At 37.9% G+C, this 26228-nt stretch overlaps 1 protein-coding gene across 2 annotated transcripts in view; it reads left to right on the top strand.

Moving 5' to 3' along the window:
* The window catches only part of LOC123763145 (SKA complex subunit 1-like), a 30289-nt gene extending 10253 nt beyond the window's left edge, over positions 1 to 20036 (top strand). Inside the window, exons 1-6 of one of the 2 annotated variants that reach the window (XM_045750101.2) lie at positions 68 to 207; positions 4565 to 4645; positions 6195 to 6521; positions 8588 to 8673; positions 12072 to 12241; positions 16395 to 20036. In XM_045750101.2, the coding sequence (XP_045606057.1) occupies positions 4571 to 4645; positions 6195 to 6521; positions 8588 to 8673; positions 12072 to 12241; positions 16395 to 16549 (813 nt within the window). In that variant the 5' untranslated portion in view covers positions 68 to 207; positions 4565 to 4570 and the 3' untranslated portion in view covers positions 16550 to 20036. Of the gene's footprint in view, positions 1 to 67; positions 208 to 4564; positions 4646 to 6194; positions 6522 to 8587; positions 8674 to 12071; positions 12242 to 16394 lie in introns of those variants that run through there. The other variant, XM_069303052.1, reaches the window with a different exon arrangement.
* The last annotated feature ends 6192 nt before the right edge of the window (positions 20037 to 26228 follow it).

Genomic DNA, 26228 nt, shown 5'->3' with positions numbered 1-26228 from the left:
CCTAAGAAGTATTTTGTTTTTCTCCAAAAAGTGATATATTGTATTTAACCAAAGGCTCTATTTTCTTGTATGCTAAATTATTTTAGTGATTGAGTGTCGTTATATTTGCCAAAGATATAAATGTTCAAAAACTTTTGCTAGCACTGATATTTGACAAATGTGGAAAAACAGCTCATCGATAAAAATACACAGCTGTTATTATTTTGTGTAAGTACTATGCGTCAGTATCTGTTCTGTACTATATTTGTTAAAAAAAAAAAGCTTTTTATATATATACAGGATGTATTTCATTCAATTTTGTACTTGCAACAAAACTCCTTTTGAGCAAGGACAAACTTGATAACATGTGGTGTAATAATAGCTTCTTTTGATTTCTGCATATATATATTTTTTAATATTAGTACTTATTAATATAATTTGGATAAAGTTGTACTTAAGTTGGTTTGAAAAGTTTTGAAGCAATGTAGAATAGTTTTCTCATGAATTTGGTGGATGCTAGCACAATTGTAACCTGATGCTTGGGGGGTAAGAATCCTCGCTTAAACATTTGAATGGTTCATTGAACACACTGTTTGGACCATCCAAGAATTTTTATAGCAAGGACCCACTGTACTTTTAAGTTCTGTTCATAATGCTGATTTCCTGGAAAGTCTCATTCCACTCAAAACACTTTGGAATTCTTGTATTTGTTTTAGCGTTTCACACATTTCCTTTCCATTATACTTATGCGAGTCTGTCTCCCATTTGTAATCCTTGGATCTTGTCTTTCACTTGGAATTTGCTTTTTATGATTTTATAAAATTCAATCCAGGTCTTGTTGAAGGGCATGGCAGTTGTCTAAGTATCTTCCCTAGTATCTTGGCATCATCAGCAAACATGTTACAGTATATAATTTTGTATTCCTTCTGATAGGTCGTTTATGTAGGCAGTGAACATTGTCAGTGCAAGAACTGAACCCCATGGTACTCCACTCGTGACATTTCACTTTCATTTGCGAAAGTGAATTTTCTAATTTCTTCGGGGAGCTTTGTTTAGTCAATTTAAATCTATGACCTCTTGTTCTTGAAGATCCAGGTCTCGGAAATTCTATCCTATTAATTTTATCAAATTTCATTACTATTTTGTTCTTAGTGATCATATTGCCTCTTTTTCTTCTAACCTCTCCTTGTAGCTCTTGTCTTTCAGTTCTGGGAGCCATTGAGTTGCACGTCTTTGCACCTTTTCCAGTTTCTTGATGTGTTACTTAAGATTTGGGGACCATACAATTGCTGCATATGCCTGCTTTGGTCTCAATGGTCATGAACAATTTCTTTAGTATTTCACCATCCATGTATTTTAAAAGCAAGTCTAATTGGAAAGCGTAGTACAGAGGTATAGGCTTCTTGTACATTGTTCTTTATGTTGTCCTCAAGTGATGGTTTTTTATCTAGAACCACTCGTAGATCTTTATTTTTCAGAATTTTTTTAAGCTTTTCCACATAATTTGATGGTTGTATGTAGACTATTTTCTCCTATATATCCACATTCCATAACATGGCATTTATTCATAAATGTCACATTTGTGACATTTGTCACACATGTCATATTCAAAATTGTTGTGAAGAGGAAAATTGTTAGTGAGAAATAGTGCAGATACAAGCAGTGTTAACCTATTTAAACAAATTAGGAACATACATTTTGTCCAATAATTTATATTTGTATCAAATATATAATTGTGATGAAACTGTGCTGTATTAGAGGAGTTTGACTGAAAAAAAAACTAGCTTTGAGGAGTGAGGGTAGTGTTCCAGGGAGTAAGGTTAACAAGGACAGCTGTCAGCCATGGTGTGCGCCAATGCCAATGGCAAACAGACCAAGGGTGCAATTGCTTTAAAGTCCAAGAAACCAAGAGCTTTGCAACATTGCTTGAAAAGTCTGCCTGTGAAATAATATAGCTTATCCACTGCACTGTGCAGAGCGCCTTAAGGTGCCTGATTGGGGGTGCGCAGAGTGCCATAAGGTGCCTTTAGGTATAGGGAACAACTCAAAGCATCCATAGGTACACAGGGCTCATGTCCTGTGCCTCAGGACATCAGTAAACAGACACCATCTTGGGGAAAAAAAAATCAGCATCCGTACTATTGTGAGTGCCTCAATACTGAGAGCGCGTCCAAGGCTGGCACATGCAGCAGGAGCTCACAGTACCACTTAATAATGATGAGTAAAACAGGTATCTGCAATTATTGTGTTGATAGTGTCATAGATGATCCTGACTTTGATAGACTGTGTACAATGTTCAGATATAAGTGAACACAATGTTGTAGAAAGACAGGACCCAGATGTTTCCTGCATAGATGCATCATGAACAGTTATGTTGTGATGTTCCATCACAATATAACCATGTGTAAATAGATTCATATTCAGGATTTTGTGACAGGAATGTGATAATAACAGCAGTTCTGTTTTGTTCAATGCCATATAGGTTCGTTCAGTGTATGTCGGGTAGGCTGCTCCATCATGACGATCTTTGTGTTTCAAGTGTCCCATTTGTTTTGTATTTTTCATTTTTCTCTCAATAATGGAACAGTCTACCCAACAAACACATTTGTTTTGAGTCATTTTAAACACATTTGAAAGATTTGTTTATCGGACGATTTGCATGAAACTTATACACCTGATGGCACGTAAGCCTATCTGTAAGGGTGCCAAAGGGGGGCCAGGAAATTGGTTGATGTCAACCTCAGCCACAGATGGCAGCACTTTAACTTTATTTTTTACTTATTTATTTCAAGTAACATAAACGTTCATTTAACTTTCATTTTTTATTAAATTTACATGAAACTTACACCTTATATGTAGAGCGTATGTCTCTAAAATCTGTAGTCAGCGTGTAGTCAAATCTGTAGTCAGTCATTTATTGATTTTATAAGAGCAATAAACAAGTTACATTTGCATATTTTTTGAGGGGGGGAGACTTTGACTATTTGGATTAGGAAAACTAAACATGTTTTGGAAAATCCCCAACTTTAGATCCTTTATTATATGCTAATGTGTCAGAAAAGTGTCATAGAATGATTATATCTGAAATGTGTGGGTCTATATATGCACTTGAAAATGTGTATTATTCATTGAAAAAAAAAATTGAATCTCCCTTTCTATTTAGGCTGCAGCACTGAAACTTGGAACAATTGCAGCCCTTTTCTTATACAACTAGTCAAAAAATATTGGTTGACATTGAACAACTTTTAATAAACTAATCCAATGGCCCCTTAATCCAGGGGACTCCCTTCCAAACAGTAACACCTCTCCTCCTCCCCCCCTCCTCACCATCTTCCATACGCCAACAGGAGTCATCAGCAAGAGTAAGTAGTAACTTGAACATAATTTTGTAGTGTAGATTTGGATGAATTAGGTATAAAATTTAGTTTGAAGTGAAGTTTTTGGGTAGTTGGGAACAGATTAATTCATTTCACATTATTTCTTATGGGGGAAATTAGCTTCAGTTTACGAGTTTTTGGGTTACGGGCTGTCTCCAGGAACGGATTAAACTCTTAAACCGAGGTACCCCTGTACTTATTTCTCAAATTACACACTTGAATAATAATATAGCAAAAAAAAAAAAAAGTGAAATAACTATGAACAATTATATTCACAGCAACTGCTGCCCTACGGTGCGACTGGGGCAAGTGTCTCAGAGTGCTTAATCACTCTGCCCATAAATTTCTCAATTCTTTGCTCCATCACCCCTAGAGTATGCCACATACGATATTTTATTTTACTTTCTCGTGATCAGAGACAGTATTTTAACAATGTAAAAAGATAAAATCATTTTTTTTAAATCATTTTTTCTGGTGCACCATTTATTATAATGCTGTGCACTTCGGTGGTTAAAGAATGCATAGTTTATGCCGGAGATTTTTCTTTCTTTTGCAAGGAAGTTTGTGACCATCAAATTAAGACAAACAATGTTTGGGCTTTGGTGTGATTGATAATGCACCTACCTACTCCAGTATTGACACCCCTAACCTCACATGATGGCAAGATAACAGGTTTAGTATTATTATATTTGCTGAATTCTTTTCCTCTAGAAATTTGGATTCCCTGTGCAGGTCTATTGCCCATGCTTGTGTGAACTTCAGTTAAATTGGGATCTGAATAACGGGTATTTGTAATCATTGTTCCTGATCAATTCATTGTTGTTTGTGAAAAAATAAGGTCTTGTGTGTTATTTTGTCTAGTTTTACTAGTTTAGTGCAAATCTGTCATACAGCCATAGTAGGACATTTGTGCATGACTGTTCATTTAGGCTACTTCCTGGTATTCTCTTGGATATAACTGTATTTGCTACATTCTTCAATTTTAGGTGCCGTAGATTGAAGTCGCTAAGTATGATGATGATTGGGGCTGGATTTAAACGGTATTCTATTTTCATTAGTTTGCCTTTAAACTGCTGAGGATTTGCCTCTGGTGGCTTAGTCATAAAAAGGTAGTCAAGAAAAAAAGTAAGTTAACTTAAGATATAAGCTTAATATGATATGATAAAAAATTATGCTATTTCTGGTAATTTTTAAATATGTATTTGCAGTAAAGGATGTCGATTGTTAATACTTCCACCACATTAAAATCCCTGGATAGAGAATTCCGAGACAAGATTGGTGCTTTGCAGGTAAGTTTTTGTTTCAAATAAATTACTTAGCTGACAATGGAGATTATGTGGGAGTGACAAGTGTGACATTAAAGTGCAATTCTGATGAATACATTTACAGTAGAAAGGGGGTTGACATAGAATGTAGCTTGTAAATACAATACAGTACAGCACATCTGTATAGTCCATAGTCCACAATTGGAATTAAAGTGTATTTCATAATAGTACATCATAGTCATGGAACTCGTAGTCTATAGTGAAGATTACAGATGTCAACTGCAAGTATAGTAGGCAACAGTTTTGGAAACATGTAGTTAATAGGATTTTGATCAAGACTTCAATGGCACCTCGACTTACGACTGCCCCTACTTACAAATTTTTCGAGTTACGGTGTAAATTTTGTTGGAAAATGCCACTCGGCTTATGACCTTTGCCTCAACTAGTGACTTTGTTGACACGCGAATGGGTCGGTCGATTGCGTGGTTCCTGGTGGCATGGCCGACCCTGCCTCAGTTTAGCAGAGCTGCCCATTTAGTGACAATCGTGCTTGTAAAGAATTTCATTATTTTTGCGCTTTTTTGTTTTTTGAACATAATAGTAATTACCTATATTATATATCATGCCACGGGTCCCAAGAAATTCAGTGGTAAGGTTCAACCTAAGAAAATAGAGTAGAGGCAGTAGAGAATGTCCCTCATTCAGAAGATGTGTGAGGTATGGGAAGAACTGCAAAGTTTTGTTGAAAAGACTCGCCCAGATAAAGCTGTAACAGGCCGTCGCATTGACCTTTTAACCGACAATGTGATGTCTCGCTACAGACGTGTTAAAATGTAGGGATAAACAAGTGTGTCTAGACAGATTCTTAATAAGACAAGCAAGCAGTGAAGCCTCACTGCTTCTTCTAAGCTCACAGTGAGCTTCTTAGTTGTACAGTTGGTTCACACATTTTATTGTATAAATATATTACACTACACACTATTGAATAATATTACTGCAAAAAACTGAAAAAATCACATTGTAAAAATTAGGTGGTAATATGTTTGTGGTAACTCCCACCTGTCAGTGCGGGCGGAGCAGATCGCCACAAGACGCTTACTCTGTCAACGCCTCAATTTTGCCAGACTTCTCCACCCTATTGCGGCCAAAATATGTCGCCTATGATTTTTATTATTTTTCCTGTGATCAGGGAACACGAACACTTTTAAAACAATTTAATTTTTTCTTGCGCCTGGCTGTGTTGAAGGTTATGAAGGCAAGCACCTCCCAGGGGTTAAAGGAGTGCAAATGGTTCAATTTGATGTTTATGTTTGTCAAGTGTTTAATGGAATAAATAAAGGATTTGAGTTAAACTTCATATGTGCTCTTCTGAGAACGAGCCAAACTTCCAGGAATTTTTTGTATTAAAGTACCAAAAAATATATGAACAATTTGCTCAACCCATATTAATGAAGTTCTTTCTCAATGATTTACCTCCTTAAATTACTTTTCTGGATCTGACTTAATTTTAAATTATTATTTATTTTGATACAGTTGGTGTTCAAGTTCTGAAGCTTACTTTGTTACTCTATAGATATGTGCAGAACTGCGAGGAGGCTGGGGTGAAGACACGGTCTTGGAGATAGAACAGCTAAGCTTAGAAGTTAAGAAGATGCAAGAGGATGTTGCCATGTACAGAAGCATTGTGGCCACTGCTAAAAATAATATTCAAACTGCACAGGGTCAAATAGAGCAGATACAGCAACTCTGTGCACGGCTCACACACATGACAGATAATTTACCAAGCCATGTGCCGCATGCCAATGCCCGTACTTCTCTTCAGATGTCCACTTCACCCAATTTGACAGCAAAACAAGCAAATGCCAACAAAGAAAATGTACGTCTTCATGGTCAGGGCAAGGTTTGTTACATAATTAATTTGAATAACAGCATTCATTTTAGTTTAAATTAACAAATTAATTAATTTTGTTAGGGGACAGACAGCCTTTGTGTATACAGAGGAACCTTGTGTGATGAGCAGCCCTATCTATAAGCAACTCAAGTAACGAGCAAGCCACTTGCAGAAAATTTGTCTCGATTGATGACCTTCCACTCGATTAATGAAAAACACACGTGGTGCTTCCTAGCATTCCCGCTGGTTCTCGCAAATTCTCGATGCCTCCAACGACAGTGTTGTTGTTGTATTGTGCAGGACGAGCATCCCTCTGCATTTATTTGTGGTTTTCTTTATGGTTTTGTGACTACAATTTGTAACCCACGATGTCGCCAAAGATGCTGCTTGGTAAAGATAGTGTTGTCAAGAGGAAGAAAGACAGTTACTATAAATTTGAAGATTTATAAATTTGGAAAAGCATCACCCTGATAAAGCAGTGGCAACATGGTGTGTGAACATGTTTAATGACAATTTGCTGTCTCGTTTTAGGGACATCCTAAAATGAAGACAAAAGCAATTGTCAATAGATACATTCTTTGGAAAGAAACAACCTGATCCCAGTGGGGTGAAATTCCCAAGAAGAGAGCCCATCTGTCTCAGAGGTGGATTCTCCTTCCACACCGTAATCCCTCTCCTCCTCCCCACTTCCCCATCGTTTCCATCAAGCCAGCAAAGACTCTTCATAAGGTAAAGTACATGTGCAATTGAAACAGTAAAACAAAACATTTATAATAATTACATGTACAGTATTATAATTACATTATAAAATGTCATATTGATGTTTTTCGGGGGTGGAATGGATTAATTTTATTAACATTATTTTTAAATGGGGGAATTTGTTTCGCAAGACGGGCATTTCACATGATGAGCTCGGTGCTGGAACGGATTAAATTCGTTAATCGAGGCTCCTCTGTATATACATTAAGCTTACATCAGGGTCCCAAAGGTCGAACTATTGACCCTCCCCAGAATGCAAGCCCATGATGAGGTGGTACCTCTACTTTTTTGCCTAACCTTTGGGTACTTATTTACTGTTAGGTGAACACACATTATGTGATAGGAAATGTGCTCAACCATTTCTGTCCTGCACAAAGATTTGAATCTGGATTCCTTATTGTGAGTTGAGAATGAACCCAACTTTACCAGATGAAACCCTTTTAAGAAGTCTGCATAGAAGAAACTGTTAGCGTAGTATGGAAGTTGAAATTTTTCAAATACAGCAAATCACATGCAATATTCTGTTGCATATTGGCTAGAGGGACCATTCGAACTTCTCACAAATGTTACTTGCGTGGCCTCTGCATGTGAGGTTATTTGATGAAATATCGGTGCCCAAAAAAGGTCACAGTGCTGTTGGGAATTGGGTTAAGGGTCTTACAACTTCACCTACCTTGAGGTTACCTTGAGGTGCTTCCGGGGCTTAGCGTCCCCGCGGCCCGGTCGTCGACCAGGCCTCCTGGTTGCCGGACTGATCAACCAGGCTGTTGGACGCGGCTGCTCGCAGCCTGACGTACGAGTCACAGCCTGGTTGATCAGGTATCCTTTGGAGGTGCTTATCCAGTTCTCTCTTGAACACTGTGAGGGGTCGGCCAGTTATGCCCCTAACCTATTATATATATATAATATACATACCTTGGCTTTGGGCAAAAAACAAAATTCAAAGATTTATATATTTTTCACAACAATTGCCACTGTCCAGCTTTTATCAATGCTCTCATTATATTTATGGTATTGGGACACCACTTGTATAGCTCATCCCAGCACTATCACCCAGCATCATCACCCTGGAGTTCTCGAGGTGTCACGACTGATGATGATGATAACGACCCACCATAAAATATGTAGAATGGACAATGTTTGTACACATGCATGCATGCACATTATTTTTTTCATTCTATAATTTGTTTTCCTCATTTTTATTTGTTTATTTTAGTTTGTTTTTTGTTTTACAGCTCTAATTTACTGGCAACTGCATATAGTGTTTTATATTTAGAAAGAATCTTTGCATACTTACTGATTAGTTTTGTTTTCAGGTCTTTACTAAGGTAGCTTCTGGGAAAACACGGCAGATTCCAGCTATTGACTATCTTACTGTTGAGGAATTTGAGTCTGTTCCTAAGTAAGTATTTAGGGTAAAATGATCTACTGTATTTGAGCTTACAGTAATATATATATATGTGTGTGTATGACACTCATCTATCACACTACCATATAATAAAGGATTTGTATAAGGGGGATTATCCAAATTATGTTTAGTTTTACTAAATACAAGTAGTCAAAGTTTCCCAAAAATATATGCCAATATTTCATGTTTGCAAATATTTATAAAATCAATAGATGAACTTAGGAATAGTGTTTTATAGAGATTGTAGAGACGTAAACTCGTACATATAAGGTGTAAATTTCATGTAAATTGAAAAAAATGAGTCAATTTTTTGTTGCTTGACACTAAATACGGTCAAAAATTCTGCCAGATGTTGAGGTTGACATCAACCAATTTCCTCCAAAATTTGCACCCTTACATATAGGCTTACGTTCTGTAAGGTGTACAAGTTTCATACAAATCGGCAGATAAAAAATTATTATTTTTTTTTATTGGCATAAAACTAAATATTAAAATACTTTATTATATGCTATTGTGATAGCTTAGTCATAGACATGATTTCAGTTGACACTTGTGTTGTTAATTTTTTACCATTATAGAAAATTTGTGACACATAATTCAATATATATTTTCCACCTATTTTATGGTACGATGCTGAGACTTGGACCAGTTGAACCCAATTTCATATAGAACTAGTCAAATTTTTTTTATTGAAATCGAACCAGTTTTTGTTTATTGCATATTTTCGTAATACACCCCCCTTAAAGCACTTGACATGACACAAAGGGACACCACACGCTTTGCATCATGTTAACACCATTTTAAGACCACGCACAGTGGTCTCTTGTGTGTGGTCTTACACACAGTGGTCTCTTGTGTGTGGTCTTACACACAGTGGTCTCTTGTGTGTGTGGTCTTACACACAGTGGTCTCTTGTGTGTGGTCTTACACACAGTGGTCTCTTGTGTGTGGTCTTACACACAGTGGTCTCTTGTGTGTGTGATCTTACACACAGTGTAATGTCATTCTGTACCAAAGTGTATTTCTGAGGTGCATCTTGAAATAGTTTATTTTGAAATAATTTACCAAATGGAGCATTAATTTTATCATCAGAGTCTTTAAAATAGGATCATTATCACACTCGTAGGAAAGTTAGATCGGAATTGTTGTTGGACATTAATTTGTTGTACATTAGGATCAACTCCAAAACACAATAAAACACTAGTATTACCTTGGTACTGCTTAGCCTTTAGACAGCAGTTATTGTCATTCCTTGATTCACAGGGTAATGTGGTTATCATCATACGACAATTTAAACAATTATTGTCTGTTTGCATGTATGATGCAAATATGGATATAATAGCGCTCTGTGGATGTAATGGAGTTTACCTTAACCCATTAAAAAAAATCCTGCTTCCATTTCATAGTCACATGTACTAGGAGGAGGAGGAGCCTGCCGTCATGTGTAATTACTATAACTACACTTATGTGTGTATAAGTGTAGTTATAGAATGAAAGCTATGCTCCTGGTGTCCCATCTACCCAGTACTGTAAAATAACGTTTTGAAACTACTGACGGTTTTGGTCTCCTCCGCCTTCTCACTTGTTCCAACGGTCTATCACTGTTTGCAAAAGAAAACTTTCTAATAGATTTTTGGGCTGTTGTTTCCTTACCATGAATGTGTGTCCTCTTGTTCTTGAAGTTGCTGGTTTCAGGAATTGCAAACAGGAATTATGTAAATTCTTGTTAATATTTTGTAAGTGGTGATCATATCACCTTTTTTCCTTTTATTTTCTAGCTTTGGCATATTTAACGCCTCTAGCTGCACCTCGTAACTCTTGTTTTTCAGTTCCGGAAGCTATCTTGTAGCATACCTTTGCTCTTTTTCCAGTTTATTGATGTGTATCTTGAGATATGGGCACCATACAACTGCTGCATATTCCAATTTTGGTCTTACAAAAGTCATGAATATTTTCTTTAGTATTTCACTATCCATGCAATTAAAAGCGAGTCTGAAATTGGAAAGCGTCGCATATGCACATTGCACAATGTTCTTTATGTTCCTCTTGTGACTGTTTACTATCCAGAACCACTCTTAGATCTCATTCTTTATTAGAATTCCTTAGTTTCTTTCCACATAATTTACAGGTTGTGTGGTCTATTTTCTCACATTCCATAATATGATATTTATTCACACTGACTTCCATTTGTTACATGTTGCTCCAAGCTTAATGGTTTGTTATGGTGAAGACAAATTTATATACTTATATACTGTATAACGTGTGCATATAGCATAATAACAGCAAAAACAGTATGTTAGGAGGAAGATTCTTGCCAAGTGAGACGACGTCTCTTGCTGGCTGGTGTGTGTGTGTGTGTGATGTCATGCATTGTATGGTGGCTGCTATGCTGTTCGGACACCATACTAGCTTAGTGGTGCATTATGGTGCACAAAAATGTAGATACTTGTATGTAATGTGTATAGCGTAATAACGGCAAAAATATTGTTTTATAAATACCTGTACTGTATAATAATTGAATCACTAATATGCACACTATACTTTTGAGTACAGTATAGCGATGGTTCACAATTTATAATATAAATATATCACACTACAGAGTATTGAAAAATATTACTGAAAAAAAACACATTGAAATAATTAGGTAATGTATTTGTAGTAACTCTCTCCTGATGGCTTGGCTGGAGGAGAGCGACCCGGACATGTACTCTTTCAGGGTCTGTTTTTTGTGCCGGACTTCCTTGCCCTATCATGGCCAAAATGTCGCCTACAATTCCCCCCTATGATCAGGAAAATTTTTAACAATCTTAGATGGAAAACAATTTCTTGAATTTTTTCTTGCGTACAGAGGTGTTATCGGCTATCAATAGCTGCTCCATCCAAGGGTTAAAAAGCAAGTGATCCAACTCACATCCTGGTGAATCATTTCAGGGTCTCCTTTTTTGTTAGGTTTTCCGTACTGTTGTCTATATTGTCTCAACTTTTCTGGTGGCCTTTTCTTGGTCTGAGTGATCTAGTATCCTTAGCTCCTTACACCTCAATTAAAGCCCATATGTTTTTGCCTTTGATTTCTGGTAAGTTTACATTGACTCACAAGGGCCTGGTGTGGATCGAATTGTGTAGAGCTATTCAGGTTTCAAGCAACAGGGAGACTTGAAAAACCAAACAGAAAGAGGCATTTTATTACTTTTCAATCATGGTTGGTTTTATTTGGAGCTAATGATCTCGATATTACAGAACCAGAGAAATTGTTTGTCAATTAATCATGTTCCAATTATTGTATTAATATTTAGCAAACAAGAATATTTTATAGGAAAAACAATATTACTGTATATAAAAAATTAATGTGTTCAAATTTGTTGTGGTAATTATTTTTAAAAATCTTCCACAAGGTACATCCGAGGTCGTCTCCAGTACGAGCAAGTGAATAATGCTGTTAATGAATTAAATAAGACCCTGGACAGCAAGTACACTCTCTTGTCGCGTCATAGATCCAAACTTTCCGAAACTGACTGGAGAATTGTTAATATTTGCAAACGGCAGGAGACCCAAGAAACCAAAGGTGGGTTTTTTTTCCGTGAGATATTTATAAAATTTGATTTTAAGTTTTTATTCAGTGACTAGGTCTGTTTTGCAAATATTTGCTTCAAAATGTGTGTGTATACTATATTGCATGGAAATACCTAGTTATGTGTACAGGAAGCAAACTCCACCTCCAGAGCCCCATCTGGTAACTACTGAAACTGATGCATTTATACCTCCTGACGTTCTAGTATTGTCTTCCTGGCTCTTCAAACTGTACGATGAATGATTCCACCACCTCTAGTTCATTCCACTTCCTTATTACACACTAGTATATCCTCTGGTGCACTTGTTTCCAATTTGAGAACAAAAGAATAGTAAAAACAGCAAAGTCTATTGGCCTATGCAATGCAGCTTTTACTTATTCCCATTAAACTAATTTATATATACAGTACAGTACAGTCTAACTGTATCATTGATCATTGTGATCCTATTGTTATCCAGTAATTTGTTCAATAAATCTCCCCCCTATTCCCAATAAATTTGTTTACGCAGGTCTTCTATGTATCTGCACCTATTCAATTTGTATCCATTGTATTTTGTATTGTCCTATTGTGTTCATATATTTAGTACCTTAATAACTACCCTTACGTCATTTCCTCCATTGTATACTTCATTCATTTTCCCTTACTGTTTTCCTCTCTAGATAATGTTAACCCTTAACGTGCGGCTATCATGAAAAGTGCCACTCTGCCTGTGAGCGAACAAAGATTATTTGTTCATATAAAAATTATATATTTGCATGCAAAAAGTTAGAAAAATGCAAAAAACACTCAAAAGATTATACTGATTTTATGCACATCGGGAAAAAAAGCAGAGTGGGTGAGTCTTTGGCTCCAGAAACACATGGATGTGCTATTTGCTTTCTTGTCGTGTAGGGGAGAAGGCGCTGATGTTCAAGTTAGATGGCTTTGTTTATTGTTTCCCTTTAGTTTATACAGCGTGTGTGTGTGTGCGCGTGGAACAAATTGATATATTTACGCATAATCATATGCTATAAATCAGAGTGCCTCAGTTCGAGTGAACACTGTATTTTAGTTGTCAGTCTCGTAACTGGCCACCTCATTGAGTTTCCGATCATATTATACTATCTAGATACAGTACAGCTGTACTAAAAACACGGTAAAACCGTGAGATTACTCAGCGTTAGTTATGGGTCGGATCATGGTACATCGAACATGGACTTTTGAACGGCCTTTTACCAGCAAGTAAGGCATAATCGTCCGATGGTTGCTGGGCATGTCAATGTATGTCGTACCAAGCTGACATTGTGCAAGATGGCCTCCTCGTTGCTGGACTGGTCAACCAGGCTGTTAGACACGGCTGCTTGCAGCCAGTCACAGCCTGGTTGATCAGGTGGTGAAGAATCGGTCTGGTTGATCAGGTGGTGAAGAATCAGTCTGGTTGATCAGGCTGTGAAGAATCGGCCTGGTTGATAAGGCTGTGAAGTCCCCCAACTCGCGTTTGTGCATGAAGTTAGCAACCGACTCTCACATCTGGAGTGTGTATTAAATTATTTCTGGTCTTAAGATTAACTTTATTTTAATAATCTACTTGATTTTTAAAAGGTTGACTTTGATTTCCTCCACTTTTATTAATAATGAGAATCGACAGTTACAGATAGCTTCATCGTCTCATAACAAAGTGGGAAGGTTGTAATTGCCTAAATGTAGTTACTATGCTCGTGGTGTCCTGTCTCCCCAGCACTGTCATATAACGCTTTGAAATTACTGACGGTTTTGGCCTCCCACCTTCTCACCTAACTTGTTCCAACCGTCTACCACTGTTTACTAAAGTGAATTTTTTTATATTTCTCTGGTAGCTTTGTTTTGTTAGTTTAAATCAATGGCCTCTTGTTCTTGAAGTTCCAGGTCTCAGGAATTCTTTCCTATCAATTTTATCGATTCCTGTTACTATTTTGTACGTAGTGATCATATCGCCTCTTTTTCTTCTATCTTCTAGTTTTCCATATTTAATGCCTCTAATCTCTCCTTGTAGTTCTGGGAGCCACTTAGTGGCATGTCTTTGCACCTTTTCCAGTGTGTTGATGTGCTGCTTAAGATATGGGCACCATACAACTGCTGCATATTCCAGCTTTGGTCTAACAAAAGTCCTGAACAATTTCTGTAGAATTTCTCCATCCATGTATTTAAAAGCAATTCTGAAGTCAAATTGTAGCATAGGCCCCTCGAATGATGTTCTTAATGTGTTCCTCAGTTGACAGTTTTTTATTTAGAACCACCCCTGGATCTCTTTCTTTATCATAATTCTTTAAAGATTTCTCACATAATTTATAGGTTGTGTGGGGGGTCTGTTCTATTCCACATTCCATAACATGGTATTTATTCACATTAAATTCCATTTGCCAAGTGGTGCTTCATATACTTATTTTGTCCAGGTCTTCTTTCAGGGCATGACAATTATCTAAGTTTCTTAACTTCCCTGTTATCTTAGCATAATCAGCAAACATGTTCATATAATTCTGTATTCCATCTGGTAGATCGTTTATGTACACAGTGAACATCACTGGTGCAAGAACTGAACCCTGTGGTACTCCACTTGTGACATTTCTCCAGTCCGATACATTGCCTCTGATTACTGCACTCATTTTTCTATCATAGTTTTTTATCCATGTTAGGAAGAAAAGATGATCAAGCCATGTTAGATGGTTGTGCCAGACAAAGTAGGAAGGATCTGGTTACTGCTCAATTTAGTTATTATTTATGAACACACAACAAATCATCATAGTTTATATGTTAGTAATTTGTGGTTAGTCTTATAAGCTTAACAGAACGAATCCTCATAGCTATATATTATTAGATGGTTATAAATTGGATAAGTTTAGATTTAGGAAAGACCTGGGTAATTACTGGTTCGGTGACAGGTTTGTTGATTGTAGAACCAATTACCGCGTAACGTTGTGGAGGTATTCTCTTGAGTGCAGGCGGGAGAGATACATAATAATTTACACATGGAAAATAATAGAGGGGGATGGTCCCAAACCTGCACACAGAAATAACATCACATGAGACCAGAAGGCATGGCAGGATGTGCATAATACCCCCGTTGAAAAGCAGAGGTGCAACAGGTACTCTGAGAGAGAACTCTATCAACATCAGAGGCCCGAGACTGTTCAACACGCTTCCACTACACATAAGGGGCATAACTGGCTGACCCCTCAGTGTTCAAGAGAGAACTTGATAAGCACCTCCAAAGAATACCTGATCAACCAGGCTGTGACTCATACATCAGGCTGTGAGCAGCTGCGTACAACAGCCTGGTAGACCAATCCAGCAATGAGGAGGCCTGAACGACGATCGAGCCGCGGGGTCGCTAAGCCCCAAAATCACCTCAAGGTAACCTTAAGGTAAGAAGGTGGGGTCCCTTGACTGTTTTGAACATGGGTTGGACATGTATGTGAGTGGGACTGGGTGGTTATAAATAGGAGCTGCCGTGTATGGGCCAATAGGCCCTCTGCAGTTTCCTTTATTCATATGTTCTTAGATATATTTATTAAATACCGGTAGTTAATTAAGTGGGGTAAGTGGGAAAATATTTCTCCCACCCAGAGCTTTGTCATATGACACGTTGAAACGACTGACACTTTTGGTCTCTACCAACACCTCACTTAATCTGTTCCAACTCTGTAAAGGGAACTTCTAATGTTTTTTCAGCAGGTTTGTTTCCTTAGTTTGAACCTGTCATCGTGTTCTTGAAGTTGCAAGTTTTCAAAATTCTTCTTTGGAAATTGTGTTGATATCTTATTATTTTGTTCATAGTGATCATATCACTTCTTTTTTTTTTTATCTTCTACCTTTGTTATATCATTGTGACTGATGTGACCCAGTAGTGGAGAGCCATCTTGGAAAGATAGTTTCAGTGAGCCACCAGGGCTCTACCCAAAAGAAGCATTTCATTACACTCGATGCTTGTTTCTTCCCCAATCCACATGTATACATGGTAATTTATTTTTGCTTTAGTGGCAGTCTCTGCTACTCTTCTGTTTCTTTGACTTTGGCTTCAGCGACTGTGTCTTCCTCCTTATTTTCCTTTCACTATCATTCACCTCTCATTTTTTCTTTTCACCAATTTGCCATGTTTTCATTGAATTTTATTGCATATCTCTTAAACAGGTTCATACTTCGTGGTTGATGATGACATCAAACGCTGGAGTGGACTGAAACTGGACACAGCTGGAAGATCTATGATGACAGTGTTGCGTACTCTGAAACGAATACGAGAAGTAAGGGGTCCAGGCGGCCTTGTTAGATTTACTGTTATTTCTTAGGTTAGGAGGGGCCTACAAGTACAAGAAATGTATTTTCAACATTTTCCATAAATTTTTCTGAAAATGTTATTGTGCATTGTAATTTTTTCATGTGTTATACAGTATTTCATAAAAATTAGCTTCAAGTTTTGCTTCATATAGACTTAACCTTGTACCTGATTTTGAAACAGCCATTAATCTGTTGAAATTAATTTTTTAAGAACCAATTAAGTATAATTAAGTTCTTGTGCTACCTGTCTTGAAAGCTTTGTTATTTCTGTGAATTTGCCACCTTCAAATTGGTGGATTCAGACAGAATTTATCTTTGCTACTTCATGTGCCCTAATTTTGAGACTTTAATTTTAAAGACTTTTGAGACTTTAAGTCAAATTAAAGAAGATTGACATGAAGCCCGAATGGGAAAGTTGTTGTTATTTGAAGACTTGTGTGACACAAAGACAATAAAGTAGGCCATGAATTGATAAGAGCAAGGCAAGTACAGTGACCATTCATAGATGACAAGGTATCTTTCATGTACCTGCCTTCCAATATTGCCTTCATGGACAACAGTGGTTAACTAGAATGCTACCCAAGTCATTATGGCAGTTATCAACCAAAGAAAATCTAAAGATCTACTTAAAGTTATGAGTAAATATGAAGTTTAAGTGGTAAATTAAACAAGAAATACTTTTTTATTAAAATGAGTCTTTCCTATTATGAAACATTCATGTTACTTTAGACATTTTTTTTAGCTCATTTAGATCAAATATTTGATTTGGAAAATGCAGCACTGTCGTTATATTTGCAGGCCAATGAAGCACAATGTCACTATGTGAAGGCTAAGGAAAACTTTCAATTAAATTTATTGGTACTGTGCTGTGCAGTAGCATTCCTTTTAGATGATTTCCCCACATTGTGTATTGAAAACTGTCGTACTATCTTGTTCTCTGCTGATGCCATCTCCTTGAGTGCCATTCAATCACATTCTCGGCACTCTCTCTCTCTTTTTAATCTCTGGAGTTTAAAGTGCTTGTGAAACTTTTTAAGGTTTTGTATTAATCACAAAGGTTTTATTTTTCTCCTTAAAATACACAAATTAGGAACTGTTTTTGTACATAATGTGAGATTTTTTAAGTGTGTGTCACTCCTTCAAAGATTACTCTCTGGAGAGAACACGACATCTAAAAAATATTTTTTATTGAATGAAGTTTTTACCCCTTATTATTATATTGCAAATTAAATTTGTATCTTAGGTATTGTAACTAATAATGTTAACTTCCATGGCTATTATCACCGTGATGAATTTGTGAGAATTCTGGATTATTTTTGGTATTGAGTGGTAATAGGGGGGGTGTAACAAAAACGAATCCTGATTGAGGACCGGGCCATGGGGACACCAAGCCCCGAAGTCATCTCAAGATAACCTCAAGATATCTACTGAGCTCCCTTTTCTTATCCAGTACAGTAATATAGGCAAGATCATATAAAAAGTTACTTGTCAAAGTGGGGCTCAAAGCTGCACAGAGCCTGGCATACTAGCAGTGACATGGGTGTATCTATGACCTTGGGTCAGGAGAGAAGCCGGGTGCCACTCACAAATTCACTTCAATGATCTTTTTCTGGAGGAGCCTTTTCGTTGCTCCCTGAAGCTATGTTGCCGGTATAGCTTTCCAATATTAAGTCACATTAATCATGTGTGTCCTGTTGGTCTTGACAACAAGAGCCAAAACTTGGAGCCAGAACCTAGACCCCTCGGGGGCACAGGGAGCAGGGGATTTACAATCACCATCACTGGGAAAGTAACCAGAAAGTAGACGAGACAATACAAACTGCATAATTCATAAAAATGGAGCACCAAATCATCCAACAGACATTGCAAAAGAGTTGCTCAAAATGAAATGGTTCACTTGAAACTGGGTACAAAACATCCCTTAGTGCACCAAGCAGCCAACAGGTGGTGACCCAGAACTACCAGCTTCAAGGCCAGCGACTGCTTCAGTCCTATTGCTAATGGGAGACGTTCCACCTCTCTCCTTCCCTAGTCGCCTCATCATAGCAAGTCCCACTACTTCTCAAAGTTGAATGCTGACCATCCTTTGGACTCTGCCCTATGGGGCCCATCTTGCTAGTGTATTGTTTCTAGTTTTTGGCATTAGCTTTACAAGCTGGGGCTCCTGACAGCTGGGTGGAGAGCGCTTCGGATTCGTAGTCCTGAGGTTCCGGGTTCGATCCCCGGTGGAGCAGAGACAAATGGGCAAAATGTTTTTCACCCTGATGTCCCTGTTACCTAGCAGTAAATAGGTACCTGGGAGTTAAAGCTGCTACGGGCTGCTTCCTGGGGGTGGAGGCCTGGTCAAGGACCGGGCCGCGGGGACACTAAGCCCCGAAATCATCTCAAGATAACCTAAGCGCATTTTTTTGTCGATACAGTAATTCCTTGCTACTGTTTCGCAAATTGTCTCTGGCTTTGTCTCATCTGGCCAGCTCATGCAACCCCTAAGCCATCTTGGTCTCTAGATGGATGTTAGTGAACATACCCAAAGTTTATAGTTGCCCCTTTGGACGAATATTTTTCTTAAGACATTGCTTTTGTTGGCTCTCACCTGATGTCATTTTGGGAAGCTTTATACTCTCCTCCAGAGGTGTGGGTTTTGTTCTTTTGGCCCTGGCTTGCGTTATATTATCTTGGGCCAGTTTGCACCTATTTTCCTTTCTGGTAAGTCACATCTCTCTCTTTCTCCTGTTAACTTCAGGAGGTTACCGAAGGTCTCCTTCCTAAAAACCAGCATTTAATTTCGTGAAATGCCCTTTCCGGGTGAAGACAGATGGCTCCCTGACACACTCCCTTGTGCCAGGTTCATAGGTTCATGGTCCATCAGGTCCTGGTTGAAGCAGTCGCTTGACTTGAAACTGGGAGTTCCAGAATGCTGATGTATTGGCTCGACTCACTAAATGGTGTTTTGTACCCAGTTTTGTGTGAACCATTTTGACTGATTCTTTTGTGGAGTCTGTTAGCTGGTTTAGGTGTATCATGTACACCTACGAGCCATGTTGCTTTCCTGGCGAGGATGACCATAACAATCTCCCCTGCTCCTTGTGCATATAAGCGAGGTGCTGGTTCTGGCGACCAGTAGGCCAACAGGACATCTATGACTGATGTAACTCAGTATTGAGATCTTGGCAACAAAGTTTCAGGAAACCCCCGGGGCTCACCAAGAAAGGGGTCACTTGATAACACTCAACATTAGTTTTTTTTTTTTATCTTGTCTAGTTGATAAATGTATGTATGACATATAAAAGGTAGATCAATTGCTTGAAACCATCTTGGTATTTTTTGTGAATGATCAAGTAATGCTAATGTTAGGTCTTTGAAATGTCAAACTAACTCTGGATCTGCTAGATTTATTTTTAATTTACGTAAAGTTAAACTTTACCATTCTCTTACCAAGGAAATATATTATTTTCCTAAAATTTATTTTATTATTCTAATAAAATATTGGCCAAATTTTGAAGTTGATATTTTCCCTATTTAATTTTCTATATATAAAATATAATTGTTTGAACTTGTCTCAAGCAAAATAATTTTCAACCAATGTATGAATTTCCATATACTGTACTGTATTAATGTATTGCACATATTCAAAGCAGTAATTCAGAAGGCAAGCCATCTTGTTCCTGATAAGCAATGAAGGAAGGTGGTCCAACCTCCATTTCCTGACAGAGGCAGTGTTGGAGAGGCCTAACCTCTCTCCTGTTAAAGAGCATGGGTCTTTTATGTAATGGTAAAACTGTCAACGTATATTCATTGTTGAAGAATATTGAAATGATAAATCCAGTCAAGTTTGGTCTCTTGTCTCAATGAAGTTGGGAAGAGATCTTTGTATCCATATAGAGTTTACAGTAGAATTTGTTTCCCTAGTAGATAACCATTTCATTGATCAAGAAGTAAGTATTCTGTAATCAGTTTTCTGATATACTGTATTCTCATTCTCTCATTTTTCTCTCTAGCTGACATATAAGAAGTTAATGTTCTTCATTGGTTCCCAGCTCAAGATACCAGAGCACTTGTTGCCAATTAGTCTCATATAGGTACTGACCAGCCCGTCCTCCAAACAAAGATCCAAAAGTGATTCCATGCCCCCGCCAAACACACTATTTGAGTGAAAAACGGTTTACACATGACTCGCAACTGATGATGTCCGAACACTTCCAGAACAAGTACTTCACTGACGAATTTTGTTCGAACCACAACGCTATAAATGCTTCGCCAACAGAACCTAAACACCTAACCTATGCCTATATATGCACAATATGCTATTTTATTATAATATTAATTTATATTTGAGAAAATTCCTGTTTTGAATAAACAGCATGTAAACATTTCTGAATGCATCTGTGGGGTCGACCGCTGGAAGTAATAGACTCGAGTCGAGGACAGGTTGGTATTGACACGTGCTCTTGCCAGTCCAATAAGAAAAGCTCAAATGACCCGTAGCTATTAACAGCTTGCTGGACACTCAACTACCACACCAATACTCATACCATTCACATTACTGGTTCTGTTCTGCCTTGAGTACTACATGATACATGCTTTGCCTTTCAGAGCAGGAGTGATTGCTGAAATAGAGGGAATACAGAGAATATATACGTGCATAAATACGATAGAGCCCAAATTATAGGGATTGTCTCAAAGCTCTCAAAATGTACTCTAGAAAAGAGACAAGAGATATTAAATGATATATACAGTACATGTAAAATACCGGAGGCCAGGTCCCAAATTTACACAGTAACATAACATACTGGAGTGAATGATGTGGAAGGGAATGCTGAATTGAGCCAGTGAAAAGTAGTGCCATTAGGCACAAATAGAGAACATTGTATGAACATCGGAGGTCTATAGTTCAATATCCTCCGAACAAGTACAAGAAATGTTGCCAGAACAAAAGTTGGAGTCTTAAAGAAAAAACTGGACATTTTTCTTCAAGAAGTGCCGGACCAACCAGGCTGTGGTGGATGTGTGTGCATTTGGGCCACTCCAAGCAATAGCTAGTTGGACCAAGCTCTCAAGTCAATCCCAGCCTATCAGGGCTGGGATTGGGGAGTAGAAAAACTTCCAAAACCTCATCCAGGTACCACACTCATGCCTGACTTCCTTCTGCCTTGCCAAATCCCATCACAATACTTGTCATTAACTTTATTTACCCTCATAGATACTAACCTATAAATGCTAACATAATATCCTTTCTAAACTTTTTGTGTCTAATTTTTAGCTATTTAAACATTTACAGGAGTACAGTACTATGGCGCATGCTTCAGCAACTGTTCACCCTTATAGCAGCTGCCTGTGTTTGGGCACTCATTGCCTAGGGACTGATCTCCATAAATTGGCTGAATTAAGAATACCTTTTTAAATTGTCTGCTGCTATTTACCAGCCATCAATAACTTATCATACAACCACCAAACTACAATGATTCTTTACTGTGACTCATGGTTGTCTCTCAAGGTATGCCTTGTTGGATCTACAATTATGTCTACTATTTTCTACAACATATTTTTCTACATAGAAACCAGGAATAGAGTTAGGTTGTGTCTCAGCCTGTAAGAATACAGTAGATGCATAGGAGGGATCCTCTCTCTGCAACTTACGGAACTCATGTTGTAATGAAATTAGTCGAAGGCAACAGAAGGCTGAATACAATGTACCATCTGGGAGATGATATCTTGCAAAAATAAAAGAGAGAGAAAGGTCTGGGGGTTGATATCACACCGAACCTGTCCCCAGAGGCCCACATCAAACAAATATCAGCGGCATATGCTAGATTGGCCAACATAAGAGCTGCCTTTAGAAACTTGTGTAAGGAATCATTCAGGACCCTGTATACCACTTATGTCAGACCAATCCTGGAATATGCAGCTCCAGCCTGGAGTCCATACCTAGTTAAACACAGGACAAAGTTAGAGAAGATTCAGTGGTATGCCACCAGACTGGTCCTGGAACTGAGAGGTATGAGCTACAAGGAAAGGCTAAGGGAGCTGAACCTCACGTCCCTTGAAAACAGAACAGTAAGGTGAAACATGATAACCACCTACAAAATTCTCAGGGGAATTGACAGGGTGGACAAAGACAAACACTTTAGCATGGGTGAGACACGAACAAGGGGACACAGGTGGAACTTAGTACCCAGATGAGCCACAGAGACATTAGAAAGAATTTTTTGTGTCAGGGTAGTTAACAAATGGAATGCATTAAGTAGTGATGTGGTGGAGGCTGACTCCATACACAGTTACCAATAATAATAATAATAATATTTTTATTCATGAAAAGTACATACATAGTTGATTTACAAACATAATTGTTACATTTGAAGGTGGAAGAGAAACAATCTTTGTCCACATGGTTTATTGTTAACAACCAACAACAAAACAATTATAAGGTACATAACATACTATTTACAACTTGCTATAACTTACAAAAGAGCACCTACTCCAAACATGCTACACCCAACATCTGTAGTACTCAATCCCAACAATAATATTGGATTTATAGATAGAGCTAGTACATATAATACCTGAAAGCCACTAATACGCATAGCGTTTCGGGCAAAGTGGGGGGGATGGGGAAACAGACCAAAACTTAAATAGTAATTGGAATTAAGTATAAATTGTGCTGTAAAAAGGAATAAAAAATAAAAAAGGGGGGGGGGAACATGGCAGAAATCAGCAGTTGTATAAGTCGGTGAACAAACAGCATTGTTTAAAAAAAGCAAGATAAGATCACTGCTTTTACCTAAAAAAAAAAAAAAAAAAAAGCTGTGGGTTTTCTGAGAGGAGAAAACGTGTGTCTGAGAGCTGAGTCTAACCGCCCAAGCTGCGCGCGCAACGAGCCAAGGTTATATAAGCTCTGCCCGCATACTGTGGGGGCCCCTGTTCTCGACAAGCAAGCAGCTGCTCACTTACAAAGCGCCCACCCTCCTCCCGGGATCCTCTGCATCCCCTGTTTTCTTTTCCAAGGGACGACGCACACGCAGGCTCAAGGGGCACTTGCTCTAGATTGCTAAGCATTTGCGGTATCTTTGGGGATGCTCCGCCGGAACTCCCAAAGTGATAAGCCTGCAGATAGCTAAGAAATATTACCATGAATTGTAATTAGTGTAAATTCAAATAATGCAACTTTCAATTACTAACTATAGATGTAACTATTAATTGTAATTGATTTAATACTTTATCATTATAATGATTACTCATTATAATTATTCTTTAATACTTTATTGTTATGCATTAGTCACTAATTATTTATCATTCACCCTAATTAGCTATTTGATTCATTAAAAATAATTGCTTATCATTATACTATTTGTTATTATTATTATTATATTAATTATTATATAATAATTATTATTATTATTAATTTATTATTTATTATTAATTTATTATTTATTATTAATTTATTATTATTATTAATTATTATTATTATTAATTTATTATTTACTGTTATAAAATAAACAAGTCCCCAATCTGAGCGCGTTTTCTTCCAACCGCAGAAAATGGGTTGACATTTAGGGGGTAAGGTAGGTTACATGGAGTTAACTAGGTAGCACTTGATTTTACTCTTGAACTGGTTGAGAGAGGTACAGCCTTTGACATGATTGGGGAGACCATTCCACATTCTGGGTCCCTTGATTTGTAGAGCATTTCTAGTGCATTTCATTTCTTCTAGAGCATTTCAATGCAAATACGATAGAGCCCAATAGGCTCAGGAATCTGTACTCCAGTTGATTGACAGTTGAGAGGCGGGACCAAAGACCCAGAGCTCAACCCCCGCAAACAACACTAGGTGAGTACAGATGAAAGGGGATGCAGAGCAAGCAGGCTTTGTCCGTGCCCTGAGCGTCCGCCGCTGCGTCGTCGTCCCCGGGTGGCCGTGGGCAGCGCCCTCTTCCTCGTCCCGGAGGAAGGTGGGTACCTTGTCGTTTCTGTGTAAATGGGGGCGTTAGCATAAGCGAACTCAGGCATGGTGGCATAATGAATTCTTGATTCAACAATGTATTTGCACTTGAAATTGTATTAAGGGTGATACACAGGAATAACGCCCCTGCGTTAGAGAGGGTGACTTAGACGGCCGCCATTCGTACGGCAGTGGAAAGAAGGAATGACAGAAAGATGCAAGCATCACGCCCCCGGAAACAAAACGAGGATGATGATGATGATGTTTTAGATTCAGTTATTTTAGGTTGATTAGCTTACTTTATATTAGGTAGGCTCAGAACAAATAGTTCCAGTAGTACGGGCTATTGTGAGCCCGTAAGTGGAGGCTCTTTGGAGCCTTTATCTGTATCAATAGCTAATATTAGAGATCTGGCGAAGGATTGGGGTCTTTATGGTGGTTTTCAGTTCTGAAGGGCTGGCTGTACTAGCTATGGAGCTGGTGGGGTTAGTGTAAACCTCTAGGTTTTCCGTTCCGTATCCAGAACGAGGATAGTGAACCAGTGTTAAATACGGAATGTAGCCCTGTGCACAGTGTCGGCTAAATGATGTGAATTGCCCAGATAACAGTGCTGCGGCGGAAAGGGGGGACGAAAGTGTCATGAATGGTAACATAGGGATGTTAGCTTTCTAGAACAAAACGCAGGGTACAAAGTCGGGAGGAACGCCACCGCTAGTGTAGGGGGCAAACCGCTGTTTATGTTTTCTCCCTCCAGAAATTTCTCTGTTTTCATTCAAGCAGTGTCCATATAAATAAATAAATAAATAAATCTCCTCACACAACCAGACCATCACCAGAGAAATCTTAACAAGCAACACAAATTATCGAGAGATACAACGATAACAGGAGACCTGCCAAGTAACACATAATTAGATTCTACCCACTTCAAGACCACAAACCAACACAGAAGCAAGAAAAGAAAACACTCATGTACCCATTGATTCGTGTTTTGAATTGTCTTCACCCATTGCTTTTGTCCTGTCACCTAGGTGACAGGACAGTTTTGGGTGAACTCACCCAAAACATGTGTTCTATCACCTCACCCAGAAACGATTATAAGCACGAAACAGAATATGTAAAATTGGCTGATATTAGATATCAGCCAATTTTATAGGCTGGTATGATATGTTTATGTACAATTGGCTTTGAAAATGTAAGGAGTTTCTTGCAAAACTCTTCTAGGCGTCAGACCATAAATAAAGTGTGAAGATGAACTTTGGAGAGTTAATTTATCGACTACCCTCGACAATGAAGAAAAACAAGAACTATTCAGAAGATTCGAGTTAGAATTATTAATCTTATCCTTTCGGTCATATTCAACAACATATGTTTTCAAGAAAGACTGCTACCAAAATATACTAATAAAAAAAAACATGCTTAACTTTAAATAACATTAATTAATCTATGTTTTTCAAGATGAATGGTATTTACAATTATCGATTGAAGCAACTTTACCACAATAGACGTTAAGCTTGTCCGTTTCTTGCACAGATATTTCTTGCCTGAAACCCTGTGCATATTAGTGGCTTCAGCCATTGTATGTACTAGCTCTATCAATAAATCCAACATTATGTTTGTAACTGATTATCAATGTATGTACCTTTACCTGAATAAACATCTTATCTAATCGGCCGATAATTTTGTGGCCAAGTGATTAAATTACGATCACAGTGATCATAGAAAACGTAAATATTACGGATATCAAAGAAAGCGAT

Source organism: Procambarus clarkii, chromosome 49, assembly GCF_040958095.1.
Source record: "Procambarus clarkii isolate CNS0578487 chromosome 49, FALCON_Pclarkii_2.0, whole genome shotgun sequence".
Lineage (NCBI taxonomy): Eukaryota > Metazoa > Arthropoda > Malacostraca > Decapoda > Cambaridae > Procambarus > Procambarus clarkii.
The sequence above is the reverse complement of the archived record's forward strand: the minus strand, read 5'-3'. Positions and strand labels throughout refer to the sequence as shown.